At 47.6% G+C, this 20,621-nt stretch overlaps 1 protein-coding gene across 1 annotated transcript in view; it reads left to right on the top strand.

Moving 5' to 3' along the window:
• Positions 1-20,621, top strand: part of ITGB5 (integrin subunit beta 5) — a 108,210-nt gene that overhangs the window by 55,154 nt on the left and 32,435 nt on the right. The window contains exons 6-9 of the mRNA XM_070509087.1: positions 2,813-2,974; positions 4,445-4,540; positions 6,346-6,435; positions 11,765-11,899. Of these exons, the coding sequence (XP_070365188.1) occupies positions 2,813-2,974; positions 4,445-4,540; positions 6,346-6,435; positions 11,765-11,899 (483 nt within the window). The remainder of the gene's footprint in view (positions 1-2,812; positions 2,975-4,444; positions 4,541-6,345; positions 6,436-11,764; positions 11,900-20,621) is intronic.

Genomic DNA, 20,621 nt, shown 5'->3' with positions numbered 1-20,621 from the left:
AGAGCAGATGTTTTTAATTTTGATGAAGTCCAGTTCATCAGTTTTTTCTCCTACAAATCTGTCTTGTCTAAGAAATCTTTGCCTGTACCAAGATCACAAAGGTTTTCTCCTGTGTTTCCTTCAGAAGTTTTATAGTTTTAGGTGTGTGATCTACTTGGAGTTAATTTTTGTATATAGTGAGAGATATGGGTCAAGCTTCAGGTTTTTTTCATATGAATGTCTAATTGTTCCAGTACCTTCTGTCAAGTTGATTATATACTCGTGAGTCTGTTTCTGGCCTCTCTGTCCTGTTCCACTGGTCTGTGCATCTGTCCTTTTGTCAGTACCACACTGTCTTGATTACTGTAGCTTTATAAGAAGTCTTGACCTTAGATAATGAATCTTCCAACTTTGTTATTGTTTTACAAAATTGTTTGGCTGGTCTCCATTGTTTGCCTTTCCATATAAATTTTAGAATCAGCTTGTCATTTTCTCAAAAAGGCCTTCTGGGCTTTTTTCCCCAAATATGCATGTTTTATTTTTTTGGAAGATTGGCTCTGAGCTAACATCTGTTGCCAATCTTCCTCTGTTTTTTTTTTCCTCCCCAAAGCCCCAGTGCATAGTTGTATATTTTAGTTCTAGGTCATTCTAGTTCTTCTATGTGGGATGCTGCCACAGCATGGCTTGATGAGCAGTGCCTAGGTCTGCGCCCAGGATCCAAACTGGTGAACCCCGGACCGCTGAAGTGGAACACCCGAACTTAACCACTCAGCCACTGGGCCAGCCCCACTTCTGAGCTTTTGAGTAGGATTGTGTCAAATCTATAGATCAATTTGGGGAGAAATAACACCTCAACCACATTGACTCTTCCAGTCCATGGAAACAATCTCTCTATCCATTGATTTAGGTTTCTGATTTTTCTTTAAGGTTCTTAACACACATTGTTAAAATAAAGGTTGACTCTTCTACTGCTTGGCAGGCCATGCTGTGATAGGTGTCCCGCATATAAAGTGGAGGAAGATGGGTACAGATGTTCAGGGCCAGTTTACTTCAGCAAAAAGTGGAGGATTGGTGGGAGATGTTAGCTCAGGGATAATCTTCCTCAAAAAAAAAAAAAAAGGAATACATCTTGATAAATTTTACAAAGTAGAAACACTAGGTCAAGAAACAGAGCATTACCAGCTACCCAGAAGCCTCTTTGTGACCTTTTTCGATTATTACTCCCCAAATCTTGCCACCAAGAGGGACCACTATCTCGACTTCTAACACCACAAATTAGTTTTGTCATGGCTTAGAATTTCGTTGCTCTAAACTTTCTAGGTTTCTTATTTTAGGTCCTGAAAATGTGCCAGGCCTCCTCATTGTGCCTTTGCTAGTGCCCAGAACACCTAACCCCCTCTTCTTCCTTCTCCCTCATTTCTTCTTCCGGCTTCCTTGAAGAGTCCTCCCAATCTGTCCAGCTCAGCTTGAGTTTCATCCATCCTGGGAAGTCTTTCCCTCCTCCTCTTCTCAGGTTTTCTTTGACGTTGTCTGTACCTTCATTAGCCTGCCAATCACGATGTATTGGAGTGGTGTCTCCATTTGACTGCAAGCTCTTTGAGGTCTGGAACAAGCTGTTTTGTAGACCCACTGCCTTCCTCAGGGCCTGGCACACAGTAGGAGATTAGTAATTGTATGTTGGATGAATGTTGAGAATCTAGGAAACTGATTCCCCAAAAAGTCAAGCTGCTTGCTCACAGTAGGCCTCCTGGCTTTCAGCCCTTACTGGCTTCTCTTCAAACCGTTTTCTCCCTCATGTTACTCTGACTATTTGTGGTTTATTTCTTTATTCCATACTGCTTTTGGAGCAAGTCAGAAAATATCAAAGCTCTTGAAGGCAGTTTATCCATCGTTGTGGTTATCAGAAAGAGAGGATGAGGCCCTCGGCCCCGCATCTGCCAGGAGAGCAATAGCTTTGGACTTTACAGTCTGTACATCTGGTCTCCTACTTCAGTACCAAGTGTGCATGTGTAGATGACTCTTGACAACGTTTAAATCCTTCCTGTGTTCACCCTGCCACCAACATATTCTGGGATGCCCTTCCACTGTTAGTAAGAAGACGACCACATCCCAGGTTTTGTTGCCTTGTGTCACGGTCTAGCTGCTCCTGATAAAAATGACTGGGAGTGTTTGTGTGTAGTATTGGGGCCACAGTGGCTAAATAAGAAAAATGGAGTCCTTCCCTCGCAATCCAGACTGGATTTAGCTGTGCCCCGACTGCAGAGTGGATGCCTTCCATACAGTGAGCAGGGAGGAAAGAGTGATCTGACCGACCTTAAATGTCAAGTGGTTCTTAGTGTATGGAGTGGTTTACGTCCACCAGAATAGGTGGCACATTTTACCACATCCTCCAAAGACAGAGCATACCCTTCTGAGCAATTTGTGTCTAATTGGGGGCCTGTAGTGTTCACTTACCCATCATCGTGGGGAGGTTGCGGTGGGTTAAATGCTGTCCTGGGGAGGGAATAATAGGTGAGGCTAAAAGGGGAAGCAGCCCTCAGGTGTAACTGAAAGGAGCAAGGAAGAGCATGATGGTCTGGAGGGGGGTTCCAGGTATGCAGGCCTATAAGGGTGAAGCCATGGAGACTTGTCTCTGGGCGTTTAGGCTGTGTCTCTTCTGAGCTCTGGAGTCCCTTTCCAGTGGTTTTATGAGTGTTCCCCAGCTGTGCACGCAGGACAATGCCACTGATTCAGACCGTGACTCCTGGAGATGGGTGAGTGCCTGTCCGATGTCCCAGGGCAGGCTTGGGAGCAGCCAGAATGGCTTTGCACCCAGCAAACTTCTGTCCCTCAGGAGAAGATCGGCTGGCGAAAGGATGCTCTGCACTTGCTGGTGTTCACAACGGATGATGTGCCCCACATCGCGCTGGATGGAAAGCTGGGGGGCCTGGTGCAGCCGCACGATGGCCAGTGCCACCTGAATGAGGCCAACGAGTACACTGCATCCAGCCAGATGGTGAGGGCCGAGGACCCCAGCCCTGCTCCTGTGACCCTGCCCATGGTGCAAGTTCTTATCTGGCCTTCGAAACCTTCCTCTGTCCTTCTACTCACTGGCTTTCCAATCCATTCTAGGGATTGGCTTTCTAGTCCATCTTCCCCAGCTGGGCTTCCAGGACTCCTCAGTAACAGAGAACATTTCTCAGGGATTTCTGTAGCTGGTTCATCGTTCTGCCATTGTGCCCCTAAATGGGGGTGTTTAGTTGAGGAAAGAGGTGACCTGGGAGACAGGAGAGATCTCAAAGGGGAGAGGTGGTCTTCCATGAGAGCGGGGACAGTGTTCCTCCGGAGATCCAAACTGGGATAGAAGTTATCTGGAAGACAAAACTCCTGACTTCTGGAAATGGGCTCCCTGAGGCACTGGGTTCTTCAGTGTCAGGAGTGGGGTAGCAGTGTCCCACATGGAACGAGATGCCCAGGGACCTTCCACTCTCAGTAGTCTGTGACCATGACCATGTCATTTAAAAGAATTTATGCAAAATTTCAAATATATATAATAAAAGATAGACCAGTGAAGTGAGTGCCCACATTCCTATCACTCAAACTCAACAATTAGCAGGATCTTGTCACACTTACTATGCAATTAAAAAAAAAATCTATACCCTCTTCCCTCACAAATCCATTCTGGTTTCTAGCTAGATAGGAGTTCTTTCTAATTTTCTTTGCTGGACAAGTCCAAGTTTCAAGAGGTGGCCAGTGCCCAAGCCTTCTATATTATCCAAGAATAATGGAGTCTAGAAAAAAGACTCATAACTGTAGAACCTGATAACTACAAAACTGATGAGGACCCCTGTACCCATCATTAGCCCTTAAAATCCTTCAGGACATTGTTAAGCTGCCTCTCAGCCTCCTCCCTCCCTCCCTGCTCTGCACCCCTCCCCCGCCATGGTCTATCTTTTAGTCCAGAAGTCAGCAGCCTCTTCAACCCATTCTGAGCCATAAGCAGGACTGACAGGACCTGTAGGGGAATAGTGGCAGGCCCAAGCGTTGAGTATAGGAACAGGAAAATAGGGCAAGGAGTTGGGGAAGAAATTCTTAGGGAAGAGAAGAGAGGTAACAGGTGCTGGTGGTAGATGGCAGGATGTGGTGGCTCCTCCTTTCAGGGCCTCCCCACTCTGCCCTATTCCTGCTGAAGGGGTGGAGACAGACCAGGTGTGGGAAACCTTCACTCCTCACTTCTTCTGGGGTGGGAGGCTGGCAGGAGTGAGTCTAGATTGGTAGGTGCCAGAGGGTCCTTTCCTGGGGGTCTCCTCTACGCATTTCCTCAGTTAGGAGCTGCCTATGGGGCTTGATTGTTAAGGGGCTTTAAGGGGCTGCCAGAGGAATATGCTTTTCATGGCAAGTGATAAGTCACTGAGTGCATGTTGGAGGTGGATGCTAGTATCAGCCTGTTAGAAATGTTACAGCCTTGACTTTGCCTTGGCCCTAGGACTATCCATCCCTTGCCTTGCTTGGAGAGAAACTGGCAGAGAACAACATCAACCTCATCTTTGCAGTGACGAAGAACCATTATATGCTCTACAAGGTATGCCTGGAAGGAATGAGGGAGGCTGGGGGCCTGATTCTGGGGGCCATGCTGACCCTAAGATGAACGGGAGTTTAGAATGTGGGGTGAGGAGTGTTAATAGCCCTACTCTGTGTTGCGGGAGATCCAAAGGCGGGGTGGAATGTAGCCCTGTCTTGAAAGTAGTAATATAGTGGAAACTAATAGTGTTTCGGAAGCTCTTAAGCATTCATCTAGCAGTGCTTCCCTTTCCCAGGGATTGAAACATGCGATATCCAATTTGATCCTGAGAAAAACTTTGGAAATAGTACGACTTCCCACTTTTCAGATGATGAAATGGAAACACACAGGAGCACACTCTGGTAGGGAAGGACAGTATAAATGAAAATTTACAGAAAGAAGACTAAGGCATCTAGGCAGGCTGCATCACTAATTCCAACGTTCCAGAGTTTTTGTGCCTTCCCCGCAGGGTACGGGAGACCAGGGGGTTAACCTGGAACAGGAACTCCCAAAGAAAACAGTAAATGTCTTGAGTGAACAGAGCAGTCTGTGTTTGCATCCATTCTGTCTAAAAAAGACTCTTCTGAGCCATTCCGTGGACCCTCATTATAAACTCCCCTCATGAGTGTACTCTTCCCACAATCACAGGCAAGTCACGTTTTGAACTAGAACTCTCCTCAGGGTTGCTCAAGGAGTGCGCTCACGTAAGCTAAATGAACAGCCCAGCTCACCTCTGACATCCTTTGAACTGAGAGGCTATGAGAACTTAATCCCTACTCTAGAGCAGCCAGCCCGGGTCCCCCTCTCCTTCCTGCTCTTAAATATCCACAAGAGAACCTTTGTCTGATTGTGTTTTTCTATTGCTCCTGCCTGAGATCATCACTGAGAAAATGCCACTAACATCGTCTAGAGTTCATTATCTTCTTTAAGTCTGAATCACTTTTAAAAGATGAAAACAAGGGAAGAGGATGGATTTTCTTTTTTTGTATAGTGGAAGACTGCAGATAAAACATCCATTTGCAAATAACGTTTTTAGAGCGATCAGTTGCACAGACCATACTGAGTATGCTTCTAGATGCTTTAAGAGGGAAGAGATCCATCTTGGCTTAAGCCTTTCTTACCCAGAAGCAAGGACACCTGGCTCAGGGCAGAGGCCCACCCAGTCCAAGGCAGGCTGAGGGAAGTAGATGTTTCTAGATGTTTCTCTCACTTTTATAAGTGACGTATTCATTTTCTTAGTGAAAGAGGAAAGGCAGCCACCGCAAGCCCGCCTGCTTTGTCTCAGGACTTCACCCAGAAATACCCAGATGTCCTTGGGAGGGCTCTAGTCACATCTCAGTTCCCTGTTAGAAAAAGAGGCGCATTTGAGACCCTCAGAAAAGTTTTCCCTTTCACTCCTGCCAAACAGATCGAGAGCATCCATGAACTGACCCTGGGAATACCTATGTGGACGAGGGGAGAGAGGGCAGGAAAATCGAGAATTTGTTGACCTCAGAGGGTGGAATTTCAGAGAGATGCCCATGATATGCCAGAGGGGAGGGGTCTCCGAGCAGGAGCATGACATTATACTTTAGGAAGAGATCTCATCAGACTCTTGCCACTCAGGCCTTTGACAATGGAGTCCACAGCCTACTGCAACGACTCCTCTCCTCTGCCTGTTCTTCTCGCCTTTCCTTGTGGGGTCCTCTCCAATTGATGGTGTGAGAGAGTGGCAGACTAATGCTGGGGAGCCCCTTACTGTTCTAGCTCAGTAGACAAGTGTTCACTCTGACAGTATAGAAGGGCAAAATGGGCTTATTTTTTTTCTTTATTTTATTTTTTTCAAGAATTTTACAGCCCTGATACCTGGAACAACAGTGGAGATTTTATATGGAGACTCCAAAAATATCATTCAACTGATTATCAATGCGTACAATGTAAGTCATCGGTTTCTTCCCCCCACTGCCACCTCCACCCCCTCCTCCACCGCCTCCCACTGGGGCTCCGGGAGCTGATGTGGACTCCGGTGGGCCACACACTGTGCTGGTGTACTTGGCTCTGCTTCCCATCTCCTGCCTCTTGAGTTTGGTGCCTTCCTCCTTCACTCAGATTTGGGTGGAGAAGGCCATCCTGCTTAATGCATCCCTCTCCCCTCACCGCTGCCATCTTGACTCTCTTCCTAAGCTGATCCTAGTGAGCAGTGAATGGCTCAGTCAACTCGGGCCAGCAGCTCTTGGCCATGTTTGGGTTCTGACTGCGTGATGACTCAGGTCTCATGGGAGCACCTCACTTGGGTGGGTGCAGGTGCTCTCCGCCCATCCCATTGCCTAGGTGATACTGCCACTGTGTTCCCTTGGCCAGAAGGGAGAAGCATGCACACCGACCTCGCCTCACGGTGGGCAGGACAGTTGAAATTCCCCAGGCTCATGGAGCTCATCATAGAGCTGCAAACTAAAGCGGGAATGAAGAATCCAAGAGGAATCAACAGTAGGTCTTTTGCCTATGCACTTAGGATCTGATTGTAATCAGGTCCTTTCGGACGGAGCCTGAGTGGGCCTGACAAATTCTGTGCTGTTGTCATTCATCACGGTAACGTGGCTCTACTGTAGGAAGTGCAGCGTTTATGGACGTGGTGTGGGAGTCGCTTTCACATCCCAAGCCAATTGTCCGTGATTCCCAAACCTTTCTCCTTCTTCCTCTCCTTTCCCTCAATTCCTAATACTCAAGAAGTTCTTGACTCAGACCTACCTTTTTTCAGGGAAATGGCAAGCACAGTGTCTTGTGCTTGGAGGTATATACCCTCAGCTGTCCCCTCCCTGCTAAGTCCCAGGATGGTTGTCATTTCCAGTGCCCACCCCACCCCTCACGGGGCCAGGTAATTCCCAAACTGGAATGCAGAGTACATCTTCCTGTAAAAACAAAGTTAGAAACAGAGTAAGTATAGTTTAAATAGCACTGTTAGTCCTAAATTTATATAAAATAGACTTTGGTGGGCTAACGTGGGAACCCAGTTAACCACTGTGGCATCGCATGTATGTGAGAAAAAACATCTTACCTTCCCCACCGCAAATAATTTACAAATGAGTATTTGGAACTCTGCCTTTCCAGTGTTGACTTTGTCAACCTACTGCTCCAGCCCTGTGTTGAGTTACAAAATGCTGCTCAACTAGACCAGGATCGTAGGTAATGCCCTCGCACTGGGGCAACCCCGGAGCTTGGGGTAGGGCCAGGCGCCTTGGTCTCCTGGAGCTTCAGCGTCCTAAAGGTGGTGAGTTGGGGGACGGTGAGGATTTGTGACTAGCTTTCCCTCCCTCCTCCCCATCCCCCGCCCCCACCTTCTATTGCAGTTAAGGGTTGTCTTCCTCTCACAAATTCTCTGATTCCTCCTCACTGCTAGAACTTCCTGTTGAAAGAAACTAAAGACTTCCTTCTCCTCTCCTACCCCTTTCCCCACATAGTAACATCCTTTTTTCTGATCTCTGACTTGTAAATCTTCACCAGAGCTGGTGGCCTCCCCAGAACCCAGAACCCAATGGGACAGGGTCCAAGCATATCTCTAACCGGGCTCTTTCCATTTCTCTGTGTCACTTTACCGTCTCAGCGTTTTGCGGTGGATTTCATATGAGTCATGCAACACATGACTAAGTGTGGGTGTTGACTTTTACCTCCCCTAGAGAGCTGGCAAACCATCTGTGGGACATTCTGAAAGGACTTTGGTTGGAGCACATGTAACAGATGAAATGGCTGTGGTATATAGCTAGGCTGAGGAGCTAGCAAATGCAAAGGGTATGTTTAATTTAACACCCTGTAGCATTGAGTCTGTTGTATGCAACTTTCATAGTGTGAAATCTTCAACTCTGGGCTTGAACTTAGAAAAATTTTTCTTGCCTTCCCAAATTCTTCATGGTGAGAGATCACTGAGTCCTCCCAAGGGAATTTAGCCGTGTGGAGCTTTGCTGTCCCATAGTTGCTGATGAGAGCTTCTCTTCCAGAGCTTAGAGATAGAGCCCTGGGTGCACCCACCCCGCTCCCTGCCCCCAAACGCCAGCACTGTGTCACATTGAGAAAGGGGAAGTAGGACTGGGAGAGAAATCACTGGGATCTCATCTCAGTCTGGGGAAAGAACAGAATGAGCTGGAAACCACTAGAGTTGCATGTGGAGGGTGACATCAGAGGCCATGTATATGTTTCTCCTCGTGGAGCACATGTTTCTATTTTCGTTGTTGCCATAAAGTCTGCTCCCACCACTCCACAGCTGGCCTGACTTAAAGGCATTGCAGATGTGACCTAGCCTGACTGAGTATTTAATAACCTTTAAACTTCTGACATTCTTGACATTGTCTCCTTGTCCTAGGATGAGGAGTAAGGAATCATCCTCAGGGGCAGATCTGGTAGGAGGTAATTGAATTTCAGGAGTCACACGTAAGTCTTCATGCGTAAGAACTGCATTGCCTGTGGCTTTGATCCTCTGCTATATCTTGTACTCCATCCATCCATCCATTCATTCATTCAACAACTATATATTAATGGCCTGATGTGTGGCAGGCGTCATGCTGCACCTTGGGAATAAAACCGTGCACAGAACACAGTCCTGTCCTCCAGGAGTTCATAGTCTTTTAGGGGAGATTGACTCTTAACAACCAGAGTACAACCTACCCACCCACACTTTCCAAAGTCAGAACAGGTCTCCGAAGAAAGAAGTGAGAATCAGGTGGGTGATCACAGGGAGCATTGCAGGGAGGCCTGGTTCTGATCCTGCCTCTGGCAGCTCACTGACCCTGGATGAGCCCTTTCCTTTGGCCTCAGTATCTGCTTCCATAAAATGAGATTTAAACTGAATAATCTCCACGGTTCCTGACCCGGTAACATCCTAAGTGTTCTGATTCCAGAGACTGTGTGGAGAGCAAGAATAATACAAACTTCAGATCAGAACATAGGCTTTGGGCTCTTAGGGCCAGAATAAAACATAGGATTCAATTTCCATCCATTATAGTTACCGATTCATTGAATAGGAGTCCCAGTCCCCAGTGATCTTTGTCCCTCTGCCAAATTCCCCATTAACACTTCCAGATAGCAGCTTCAGCAGGTCTTGATGAGGGGAGGGCTCATGCTTCCTCCCAACGTCTTGTTCATGAGCCACAGGCTCTCATATTTCATTGACTGATCCCAAGTAATTTTTTACACAGCTCTAATCTACCTATGCCTTTTATGATACACTGTTTTGCCTCATCCTCATACTTATTCACAATTACAAATTTTTTTTTAAATTTACCTTGTCTTTCAAAAATAATTTTAAGTTTCTTCAACTAGGCCTTAGTCCTTTAGCATAGCTGCTGTTAAAACATCCATCCTTCCTTCCTTCCATCCATCCGTCCATCCATCCATCCATCTATCCATCTGTCCATCCATCCATTCATTCTACAGAAGCTTGTGCTGAGTCCTAGAGAGAAATATAGTATGGCCCTTGGAATTCACAACTCAGTGGGAAAACAGATTTCTAAATAACTAATCACATTCAGCAGGAGATGCTGTGTGTGCCGAGTAGATCTCTCACAACCCTTTGCCAGTTGAGGCTGACACAAGAGGAAGTGGATTTAAGAGAGTATTTTTAGAGTTGTAGAAGCACTTAGATGATTCGTTGCAAAGGGAAAGGCTATTTTTTGCAGAGAATATTTTCAACAAGCTGTAAATTTGTTGGGAAAACTGCATATTTAGTTTATTCAAGTTTAACACTACATACTCAGCAAAAAAGAAAAAGAGAAAAGAAAGAAAAGAAACCCCAGGGGAGCGAGAGGCGACTCTGCCAGCCGTTCTGTTCAGCGCCATGTTCCCTGGAGCAGACCTGGGAAGGGAGGTGGGAGTCTGAAGGGCCATTGGTTGATCCATGTGCCTCTCAGAGTGTGTTCATCCTGCTATACTGCGTGTATTTAGTGTATAAAAATTTCTTTGGTAAGATATGGCCCCTAAATACAAGCCAGTTACTTCATTTGACTTCAATCTCCAAAGGACATCCTCCTTAGAGATTTTCAATGGCAGTTTTTTAAACTAACAAACATACCGAAAATTGCACAAACTTTTCACTAAATACACCTGAGAATCCAGCACCAGGACAAAAAACAATGTTACTGGCTCCCGGAAGCCCCTATCATTCTCTTTTCCATTATTATCCCCAATTTTGCCTGTTTTTGAATTTCATATAAATAGAATCATAAAGTATATATGGCTTTTGTGTCTGACTTCTTTTGGGCAATGTTATATTTGAGATTCATCTGTGTCATGGCATGTAGTTATATTTCATTCGTTCTTGTTACTGTACGGTATTCTGTGAACACACCAGCATTTTTTAAAAAAAATCTGTTCTACTGTTGCTAGGCATTTGGGTTGTTCCAGTTTCTAGCTGTTACAGACAGTGTTGCTGTGAACAGTGTGTGCAGTGCTGTTGTACCTTCTTCTGGTCAGTACACATCTCTGTTGGGTATAGTCCTAGAGAGAATTGCTAGGTCTAAGGTCGGCCTCAGTGTTAGGAGATTCTGCCTGATGTTTTTTCTCAGGATTGTACCAGTTCACACTCCCATTAGTGTGGTATGAGGGCCCCAGTCTCTCCACATCCTTTCTAACACTTGATATTTTCAGTCTTTTATTTTTTCTATCCTGGTAGGTAATTTTGTTTTCATTTTTATTTCGTTCACTGTCTTGAGGACATAATCCACACATAAGGTGATATTCTCTCAGAATGTAGTTTCAAAGCTCTTGAATGTGGACCTCCTCTCTTGGGGGATGAGTGTGGATGTGAAGAATGATAGGGTGGGTTCTGGGAGAAAGTGTCTGCTGAACTGCTTTTGAAGAATGAGAAGGAGCTAGCCAGGGGGAAGAGAAGAGAGAAGTGCCATTGAGCAAAGGAACATTCCCCTAGGCACGTGTAAAGACCCAAAAGCTGAGGGTGGGGTGAGAGGTGACTCTGGAGAGGCAAGCAGAGACAGGGCCTCAGCCCTTGAAGCAGGTAAAATTATCATATGGCAGGTGGACCGTTATCAACTCTGAGCTCACAGAGGGAGACCTCAGGCCACATCTAGCAAGACGGCATGTGGGTGTGGAGAGAAGGAAAGGGATGAGGGAGGGACAGCCAACCAAGCCCACTGGCTCTTGCCTTGTCTTGAGTCTCCTGAGTTAGAGGAAGCCATGTGGGCATCAGAGAACCAGCACGGAGAGCATCTTGGCTGCAGCCTTTACTCAATGGTTCTGGCTTCATCTCCTCTTTCTGTTCAGAGCATCCGGTCTAAGGTGGAGCTGTCAGTCTGGGATCAGCCTGAGGATCTTAACCTCGTCTTCACTGCTACCTGCCAGGATGGTGTATCCTACCCTGGTCAGAGGAAGTGCGAGGGCCTAAAGATAGGGGACACGGTAAGTTCTCACCCTCCATTTATACTTGTTAGCCCTGGTCATCATTCTTTGGCTTCTGATAACTTTTATGACTTTTTAGAGTTCTGTAGGAGTTTGTATTCTGTTGTCCAACTCAGCATCCTTAGACTTTCCGAACGCTGGTCTGTGTTGTGTCTTCAGGGTGCCAAGTGGACTTGTTAACAAGCTCCAGTCAATAGACAGCCCTCGGTGCAGTGCCACCTAAGTGTTCCTCAAGTTGACCTTGTGCCCTTGGTGTTTTAAACCATTGCTACCTTCATTTGACAGGCATGAAATCAGGTGGGAGGGCGTGGGTGGGAATCTAAGAGACCTGGCCTTCATTCCTAGTCTTCTAGAGCTTGCTCTGTGCCTTGGATAATCTGACCCTCAACTTCCCCTTCTGTAAAATATGAAGAAAACCATCCACCTCTTCCGATTTGATGAGATGGAACAGAGAACTCTACAGCAATGGAAGGCATAGAGATGCCTTGTCTGGATTAGTGGATATAATTAAATGATGGGGAAGAAACATTGTAAAGATGTGCACCTGTGTACCAAACCAAGGACTTGAGGGAGGTAAGAGGATATATGGGTGATGGGAACACAGATGAAACACAGGCACAGAGGCAGGCAGAGTGGTGATGGAGAGCTGTCTACACATCTTCTAGAGGTTCCTGCTGCTAGAAGCAGACGATGAGATCCATTCCTTGCTTTGTTTACGGTTTCATTGCTCAGAAAATAGACAGTGAAAGAAAGTTCTTTTCCACCCTTAAAAGAATTACAGGAACCTTAAAAATAGATAACCGTATTTTGTGGACATTCATAAGCACTATCAATGGCCAAGGTGAGTATAAGCAGACTTAGACCTTGGATTCTAGGGAAACAGCTCAAGAAGATGTAGGTATAGCTGCATGGCTGGTCTTCTGGGGTTTTCTCACATTCCGTAGTTGATCCTCACCCTCCTCCCCTTTCACAACTACCCTTTGCCTACTTTACAACACACAGGCATACTCTCACCCAATCTAAATCTTACAGTGGTGTTTTGCCTCAGTAAGGGGACAACTGAAAATACGGTATCAATGTTGAGAAAGTAAAGGACTCTAATGACTGGGTGACAAATCTAAGACAGGTTTTTTCAAAGTTTCTTTTGCTTTTTTTAAAGAAATGAAAGAAGGTCTAATAAAGTTGTCAGATGAAAGATCATTAAAATTGATTATTTATGGCATTAACTCAGAAGGCACTCGTAGAACCGGGTGACGTTGCTGTAACAAAACTTCTATTCCCATCTTCCTATTTTTTTTCTTAAAGATTGGCACCTGAGCTAACAACTGTTGCCAATCTTCTTTTCTTTTTCCTTGCTTTTTTCTCCCCAAATTCCCCCAGTACCTAGTGGTATATTCTAATTGTGGGTCCTTCTAGTTGTGGCATGTGGGACGCCACCTCAACGTGGCCTAATGAGCAGTGCCATGTCCGCGCCCAGGATCCGAACCCTGGGCCGCCGAAGCAGAGCACGCGAACTTAACCACTCAGCCACGGGGCCAGCCCCCCCCATCTTCCTATTTATGGGAATAAGTTTTTTTGGAAGAGGAAGGGGTTTAATCTGTGCAAATAAAAAATAGGAATGTAATTGATGCTGATGCCTGTCTTATTTAGCAAAAAGTAATATTACTTTACTCATACATCAACTATTTGGGTGGGGGACAGCCTCATTTCATTAAAGAGGCACTTCCAATAAAATTTTACTTTTTAATTTTCATTTATTTATTTTTTGAAGATTGGCACCTGAGCTAGCAACTGTTGCCAATCTTCTTTTTTTTTTTCCTGCTTTTTCTCCCCAAATTCCCCCAATACATAGTTGTATACTTTAGTTGCGGGTCCTTTAGCTGTGGCATGTGGGACGCTGCCTCAGCATGGCCTGATGAGCGGTGCCATGTCCGTGCCCAGGATCCAAACCAGCGAAACCCTGGGCCACCGAAACAGAACACGCGAACTCAACCACTCGGCCACAGGGCTGGCCCCATAAAATTTTATTTATAATTCTTGTCAAAATTTGCAGTATATTTATGTTCTTTTGATCAATTCTAATGATTAATCAATCCAAATGACTTTTTAAAAAACAGAAAAGCCTTATTGTTCCAGGGTTTAAAGAGATAGTTATGAAAAATGGAAGGAGGTAGAAATAACCAGATAAAACTATGTGTAAGTGAATTGTACAGATCTATGGATAGAATATTTGGTGCAGTGTGTCAGGAAAGCTAAAAAATGATGTGTGAAAAGCACCCAAACAAGGAATCCTTTACTTGGAGAAATAGGGACAGTGGAACAGAGGTGAGAAAGAGTGTGTGCAGCACACACACCAGATGCCCGATTTTCAGGACGGCTCTTGACAATTTCAGATGACATCCTTATGAAGAAGACAAATACTGGGGGTTGATGACAGCATAATTTGGCAGATTTGTAGCTGAGCAAACATCCTTTTAAGAGTGTTGATAATGCCAGCCAGAGGGAGGACTTGACTGAGGTTCCAAATGTCTCTTGTCTGTTCGTGTTTACTACTGGCTTGAGCTGAACTCATGGAAGGCCCGCTTATCAGAGGTGGGAAGGTCACAAAGACGGAGAAAACAGATTATCTGATAAAAGAGGAAAACTGAGATTTTAAAATATTTTTCAAAAGTGAGCTGGATTGAAATCATCAGGATTAATCTCTTGCATTTAGTTTAGCATATTAATAGAGTAGAGGGAAGTTGATTTAATAGTAGTTTTTAAGAAAAGCATCTGGCAGATTCTAATTCTCAAAGGCTTAATGTGAATAAACAGTGTTGCTTTGGAAAAAAAAAGTAATGCCAGTCGAGGCTACATTAATAGAAGCATTTTCAAACCCCAGAGATAATGGTTCCAGTCTTCTTTGTGTGGGTCGGACTGCATCTGGGCTTCTACATTCAGATCTTTTTTTAAAAGGATAAGTGACAGGCAGCATCATGATGAATTGTCTAGAAACCCGGAAGGTCAAAGTAACTGGTGTTGGTTGATAATGACAGCATAAAGTTGGAATTCCTTTTGCACACAAGAAACTATAGCCAATTTATGCTGCCTTAAGCAAAAAAGGGGAAATTGTTATAGGAATGCAGTCCTGTGTGGCTTAATGACTGGGATATGTTCTGAGAAATGCACCATTAGGCGATTTCATCGTCGTGTGAAATCATAGAGTTACTTATACAAATCTAGATGGTATAACCTCCTACACACCTAGGCCACGTGATACTGATCTTACGAGACCACTGTCATATATGCGATCTATTGTTGACAGAAACGTTTTAGGCGGTGCATGACTATATTGGCATCCCTCATGGATAAGAGGGAAATGTCTCAGAAAGGACTAGAAACAAACTAGACAGTGAGTCAGCTCTATGTTCCTCATCTAGTTCCCTCATTGCTACCAGGGATCCTGAGATTTAGGGCTGTAATGACCTGCCCAAGATCATCCAGCTAACAAACGATGGGTTCGCAACTGGAACCAAGGTCTTTTCGCTCCAGACTGAGTCATCTCCCCAGTCACTGCCTGCTTATCACGGAGGGAACGGCATGAGTTCCCATTTTGTGGGGATGTATAATACGCCCAGTGCTGTGGTGGGGGCTTTTCTGCTGCCCCCTCTGCTTCCTGCGGCAGCTGTGTCAGGTGGACATTGCTTCCCCATTTTACGTGGGAAAGGCTGAGGCACTCACTCTCACAGGAGTGGCCAGACAACTTGCCAGAAGTCCTGCTGGTGGGATGCCTCAGGCACCAGGAGCCAAATCTGAAACTACTGATGCCAAAGGCTGTGTTTTTTCCAGGCGAGTCCCAGGGCCCCTCTTCTGTGTTCCTTGAAGAAAGAGTTCCAAAGAAGCCCAAGGTGGTATCCTTGTCACTTATGTATGGATGCTCTAGTGTACAAATTTTGATTTTTGCTAGGATACCTCAGAAAAATAGGGACATTGTCCAGAAGACATAAAGATTTTGAGTGGGACTTTTTTCACAGCAGTGAAAAATCTGAGATGTACTCGGATGATGTGCAGAGCATTTGAAACAGAGAAGATGGTGCTTCTCCTACCCTGACCGCCCTTGACAGCTCTTCCCCTCGGGCGAGCTGGGAGCCTCCCTTGGCATCCGTTGGGCCACGGTCCTGTGGAAACAGCAGCGGGCCCAAAGGCACAAGTCCCGTGCTGGCTCCTTGCTTCCTTCCACCATTCCAGTGCTGTCTTGCTGTCCAAGGGGCTCAGTCACATGGCCCCTGGCCCCGCTGCAAGGGCTTTGGGGTTTTGTCTTCTGTTGATGAAGACAGGCTGGCACAGAGCAGCGGCCACTCGCCTGTCATAGCAGGACATGATGCTGCTCTCAAGGGCCATGCCAGGCCCCGAGAGGCCACGAGAAGCAAGCTCTTTGAGGGCCCTGGAGGCAGTGGCAGGCAGAACCCTCTACGTAATTTGCAGTGCCCAGTGCAAAATGAAAATATGGGGTCCTTGTTCAGAAATTAAGAATTTCAAGGTGACAGCAGCAGAGCATTAAACCTCTGGGTGTGGGGCCATGTGTGACTGCACAGGCACGTGCCCACGGAGCTGGCCCTGGCGGGGGAGCTCAGGGGCTTTCCCTCAAGCGCCTTATTGCTGAAGGAGAGTGGCGCTTCCAGCTGGGACCAGTCTGATTTTCTTAATCCTGGGCCAGGAAGGCAGACTTTCTGTTCCTCTTCTCAGGCTGAACTTTCTCCAAAGAGTTTACATTTGAGCTTTGGCTACCAAGCTTGCTACTGAGTATGTGGGCATTTCCCTCCTGACGTTTGTCCCAAGGACAAATCTGGTAGAGAAAATATACACACGAAGGAGTCAACCCAATGGAGGGTGATGAGGGGTGGGGATAAAAGCTGGGCATGGTACTGTGGGAGCTCCAAGGAAGAAGGGCCCCATATTGCAGAGGGGGCGCCGTTTGAGCTGAGGCTCCGAGCAAGATTGGGAGTTTTCCAGACACAGAAACGGAGAGTGGGGAGGTCCCATTAGTGGGCATAGCATGTGCAGAGCAGCAGGTGAGTCTGGGAGGACGTGAAAGAGCATCGCCCTCCTGCATATGGGAAGCAGCTGAGGGGAGTGGGCTGGGGCCTGAGTGGAGGGTGGCTGGAGCTGGGGCTGCAGAGGCAGGCTTGGCTATACTGGGAGGACTGCCAGGCTAAGCCATCTGGCTGTTATCTGGCAGGTGGCTTCCATTCTTTAGTGCCACGAGTTGGGAGGGCTGTGGACAAATCGGGGACTGGCAAGGAGGGTAGGCAGGAGTGCAGAGCACAGCAGGGGGGCCCTGGGACTCACCTGGAGAAGAGGGATTAGGGAAAGCCGACAAGATGTAACTGTCGTCAGGTACCTCAGGGTCTGGCCTGTGGATGAGGACATGGCCCATGTGTGGGGCAGCCTTGGGACAGCTGGGTCAAATGGCAGCCAGGCAGGTCTCACCTTGTAACTTAAGCCACATGCAGGGGTGGTGGTGGGGCAGGCAGAGGCTCTGTGGCCATTTCCAACCAGAGTCCATGGTGCTGTGACTCTCCTTGTGTTCGCTGGGTTAAGAGATCTTCCAGGCAAGAGGCAGGAGAGGTGGCATGGGGTGAGGGACAAGGTTGTCCTCAAAGAGAAATATTCCTTAATTAAAAGCTTGAAGTCCCAAATCGAATGAAGTTCTGTTTTCCAGTGATCTCAGTTATTTCCCTAATTTTCCTGCCCTGGTCCCAACACCAGTAAGGGCTGAGTGAGTGGTCCTGGCCACTGGGAGTCAGTTTTCTCATGAACTGGTGTGACAAATCAGTATGCAAGTGGCTGACTGTGCCGCAAGCACTAACGCCCAGTACAAAGGACCCAGTGAGCCCCATCACAGTCTTCCCACGATGTCCCCCGCTCCTGTCCCCTCCTCCGGGGCTCTCTACCCCGTGCCCATGCCCAGGCTTTGTTTCCATGGGCTCCTAGTAGACTTGGCATCTGCACAGCCCTGGGTTTGGTGGGTTTGGGGTGGGAGCTGGGCAGCCCTTTTGAAAGGGAGGATCAGGCCAGCAGCCCTGTGGGGGAACCAGGAGCATCCCAATGAGGTTTAAATAACAAGACTGGGCGGGAGGGAGTGCTGCTATGTCCGTGACCTTCCTCTGGAATCTCCGAGTGGGAGAATGGAACGTCTCCAGGAACTGGGGAGCCTTCAGGCTCAGCTGGAGTCCACAGGAAAGAGAAGCCTCGTTCCAGCCCCGGCCAGACTCCCTGAATCCTTTCCTTTCAGGGAAATGGACTCTGAAAGGAGGGGAATAGAACAGATTTACTTGCTGTCCTCCCAGTGCTTTTTATAGCGTTCCTGTGCCCAGCAGGACCTGAGCCCTGGGGGCTGAAATAGAGCCGACAGCTAGGACTAAGGACAGCCACCACGCCCTGCTCGAGGGCCAGGGCCGCCCTGTTGCCCCAGCTGGGCAGATGGCGCAGGAGCCCTTCTACATCCTCGGCGATTGGCTGCCAGCACTGACTCAGGGGCTCCCCCAGCCTCTGCACTTCCTCCCCAGCCGACACAGACATATCAGCAAGACTTGGGAGATTTAATTCTCTCTTCATCCCCTGACGCAGCCAGGTTTCCCTGGGGGAAGGTTATCTCACAGATGGGCACTCCCCATAGTCTTTCAATAATTAAATGCCTTTGGCTCTTTGTCCAGGTTATTCTTTGTACTTTGTTCCATTTCCCACCCACAGATGCCTTTGGGGAGCAAGAGCTTTTCATTTAACAAGTCCAACCAAGTTGTAGCCCTGGGGAGTAGTACCCTTGAGCGAGTCACGGCTTCTCTCTGAGCCACAGGAGGGAGGGATGTTCAGTTCTGCGTTCTTGATGGCCCCATGGTGGGGCATCGGTCAGGCATGGATTCCCCCCTTCCCATCTGCAGGCTCAGGTCACCCCCAGCCCAAGGCAGGAAGATGGGGAGCAGCCTCTGGCGGTCCCTGCAGTGAGCTGGGCTGCCTCTCCTTCTGGACACTGGACGTCTGCCTCATTCCCCACTTTCAGGAGGTGACGTGCCAAGGAGAGCACAGGCCCGGCCCCACCCCTCCCCAGCTGTGCGACTAGCACTGAGCACCCTAACCGCCCCCCCCCCCCCCCACCAAGTCCAATTTCTCTCTGGTAGATGAGGTGCCTCCTTCTAGAGCATGTAAATGAGATGCTCCTGGCAATGCCCAGCACAGTGCTTGTGGGCACTCGGCATCTGGTAGCCATTAGTGTTTGTTGTCACTGGGCAGATTTCAGTGCCTGGGTGGGCTCCCCATCTTATTTCCTTACTTCGAGAGCGCACCTGTACCTCAGGGCCTTAGAACTTTGTCTTGAACTTGCTTTTGTCAATCTCTCCCTTTGCCTCAATCTCTCACATAGACATGGAGGGTGAGGTGGGCTAGTCCCAACTGTCTGCAGCTCGCTTGATGTCCTCTGACCCTGGCTCCTGGTCATTGTCCTCAGCTTACCTGTCCAGTGGCATCTCCTGTGACACCCCTTGGCTAGCACTGACTCCTGGGTGTCTTGTTGAGTCCCATGGAGCCATGGCTTGCTGCCAAGCAGGACTCTGTCCAGGCCCTCGAGAGCTGGGTCTGCCCTGCTCAGTCTCAGACATCTCTGTCCCCACCCTGCAGTGTCCCTAGATGTCACAGAATCTGAGGGGAGACCTTTTAGAATTAGTAAAGATCCCAAAGTGATAGGGATCTGTAGAACATTTAGAAAAAAATGTTTTCGGTGCTCTCCAAAAATATATATTATTACTTAAACAGTGCCCAATAAACAAGTTATTGATGACTTTTTAAAAATCAGCTTTATTCCAACCCAAATAATGGAATTAAGAATAACAATAGCTAAAAGCGGTTCCTAACCCATCCTGAGCTTCAGAATGAAATGAGGAGTCTTTTGAAAAACAAAGACATCTGGGCCGGACGTGGTGAGTCAGTGTCTGGAGTGGGCCCAGGCCTCTGTTAGGGAACGCCACCATTCAGGGGAGAAGCCCCTCAGGATGGCGTGTGGTCAGAGCTCGCCAGCTCCCTGTCTGCATTTCCATAGTGCGCTGCTTTGAGGCGGTGCTGGGTGAGTCTAACGCACTCTGCTCCTTTCTCAGAGGGAGGAGGGGCAGGGAGGAGTCCTGAAGAATCACAGCAAGTAGGCTCCTTGCTTTCCTCACATCCCAGCCGTGTGGTCAGCTGATGGGCATCTTTCCTGCAGTGCCGTCTGCCAGTGAGGTCCACCTTGCTGCCTGTTGCCAAGGCAACCGATGAAGAGTTAGCAACACTTTTTTATGCGTTTTGTTTAAAAAGAAAAGGTCTGTCTGCGTGTGCAGTGCGTTTTATCAGTGATGGCTCTTTATGACCTCAGGGCCGTGGGCTGATTGTGAAAGACGCAGCTGCGAGGACCACTCAGGAGAAACTGGGGCAGAGGGAGGCTTCGGGTGTGTCTGTGACGAGACAGACGCTCTGGAAGTGACCAGGATGGTCATCTCGTCCCTTCTCCAGCAGGCGAGGAAACTTTTCTTGGCATGGGCAGTTGACCGGGTGTGTGGACCCCTGCTCCCCGTGAGTTCAGGGAGCACGTCGAGTGCAGTGCCTGGCACAGGGGGAGCAGCCAGTAATATCTGTGGAATGAGTGACTTTCAAAATGGTGACAGGGAGAGGCTAGGATAGAAATGAAAAGAAAGAGGAAAAGGGCTGTGTGACCTTG

The sequence above is a fragment of the Equus asinus genome, chromosome 5 (genome assembly GCF_041296235.1).
Source record: "Equus asinus isolate D_3611 breed Donkey chromosome 5, EquAss-T2T_v2, whole genome shotgun sequence".
Taxonomy (NCBI): Eukaryota; Metazoa; Chordata; class Mammalia; order Perissodactyla; family Equidae; genus Equus; species Equus asinus.
The sequence above is the reverse complement of the archived record's forward strand: the minus strand, read 5'-3'. Positions and strand labels throughout refer to the sequence as shown.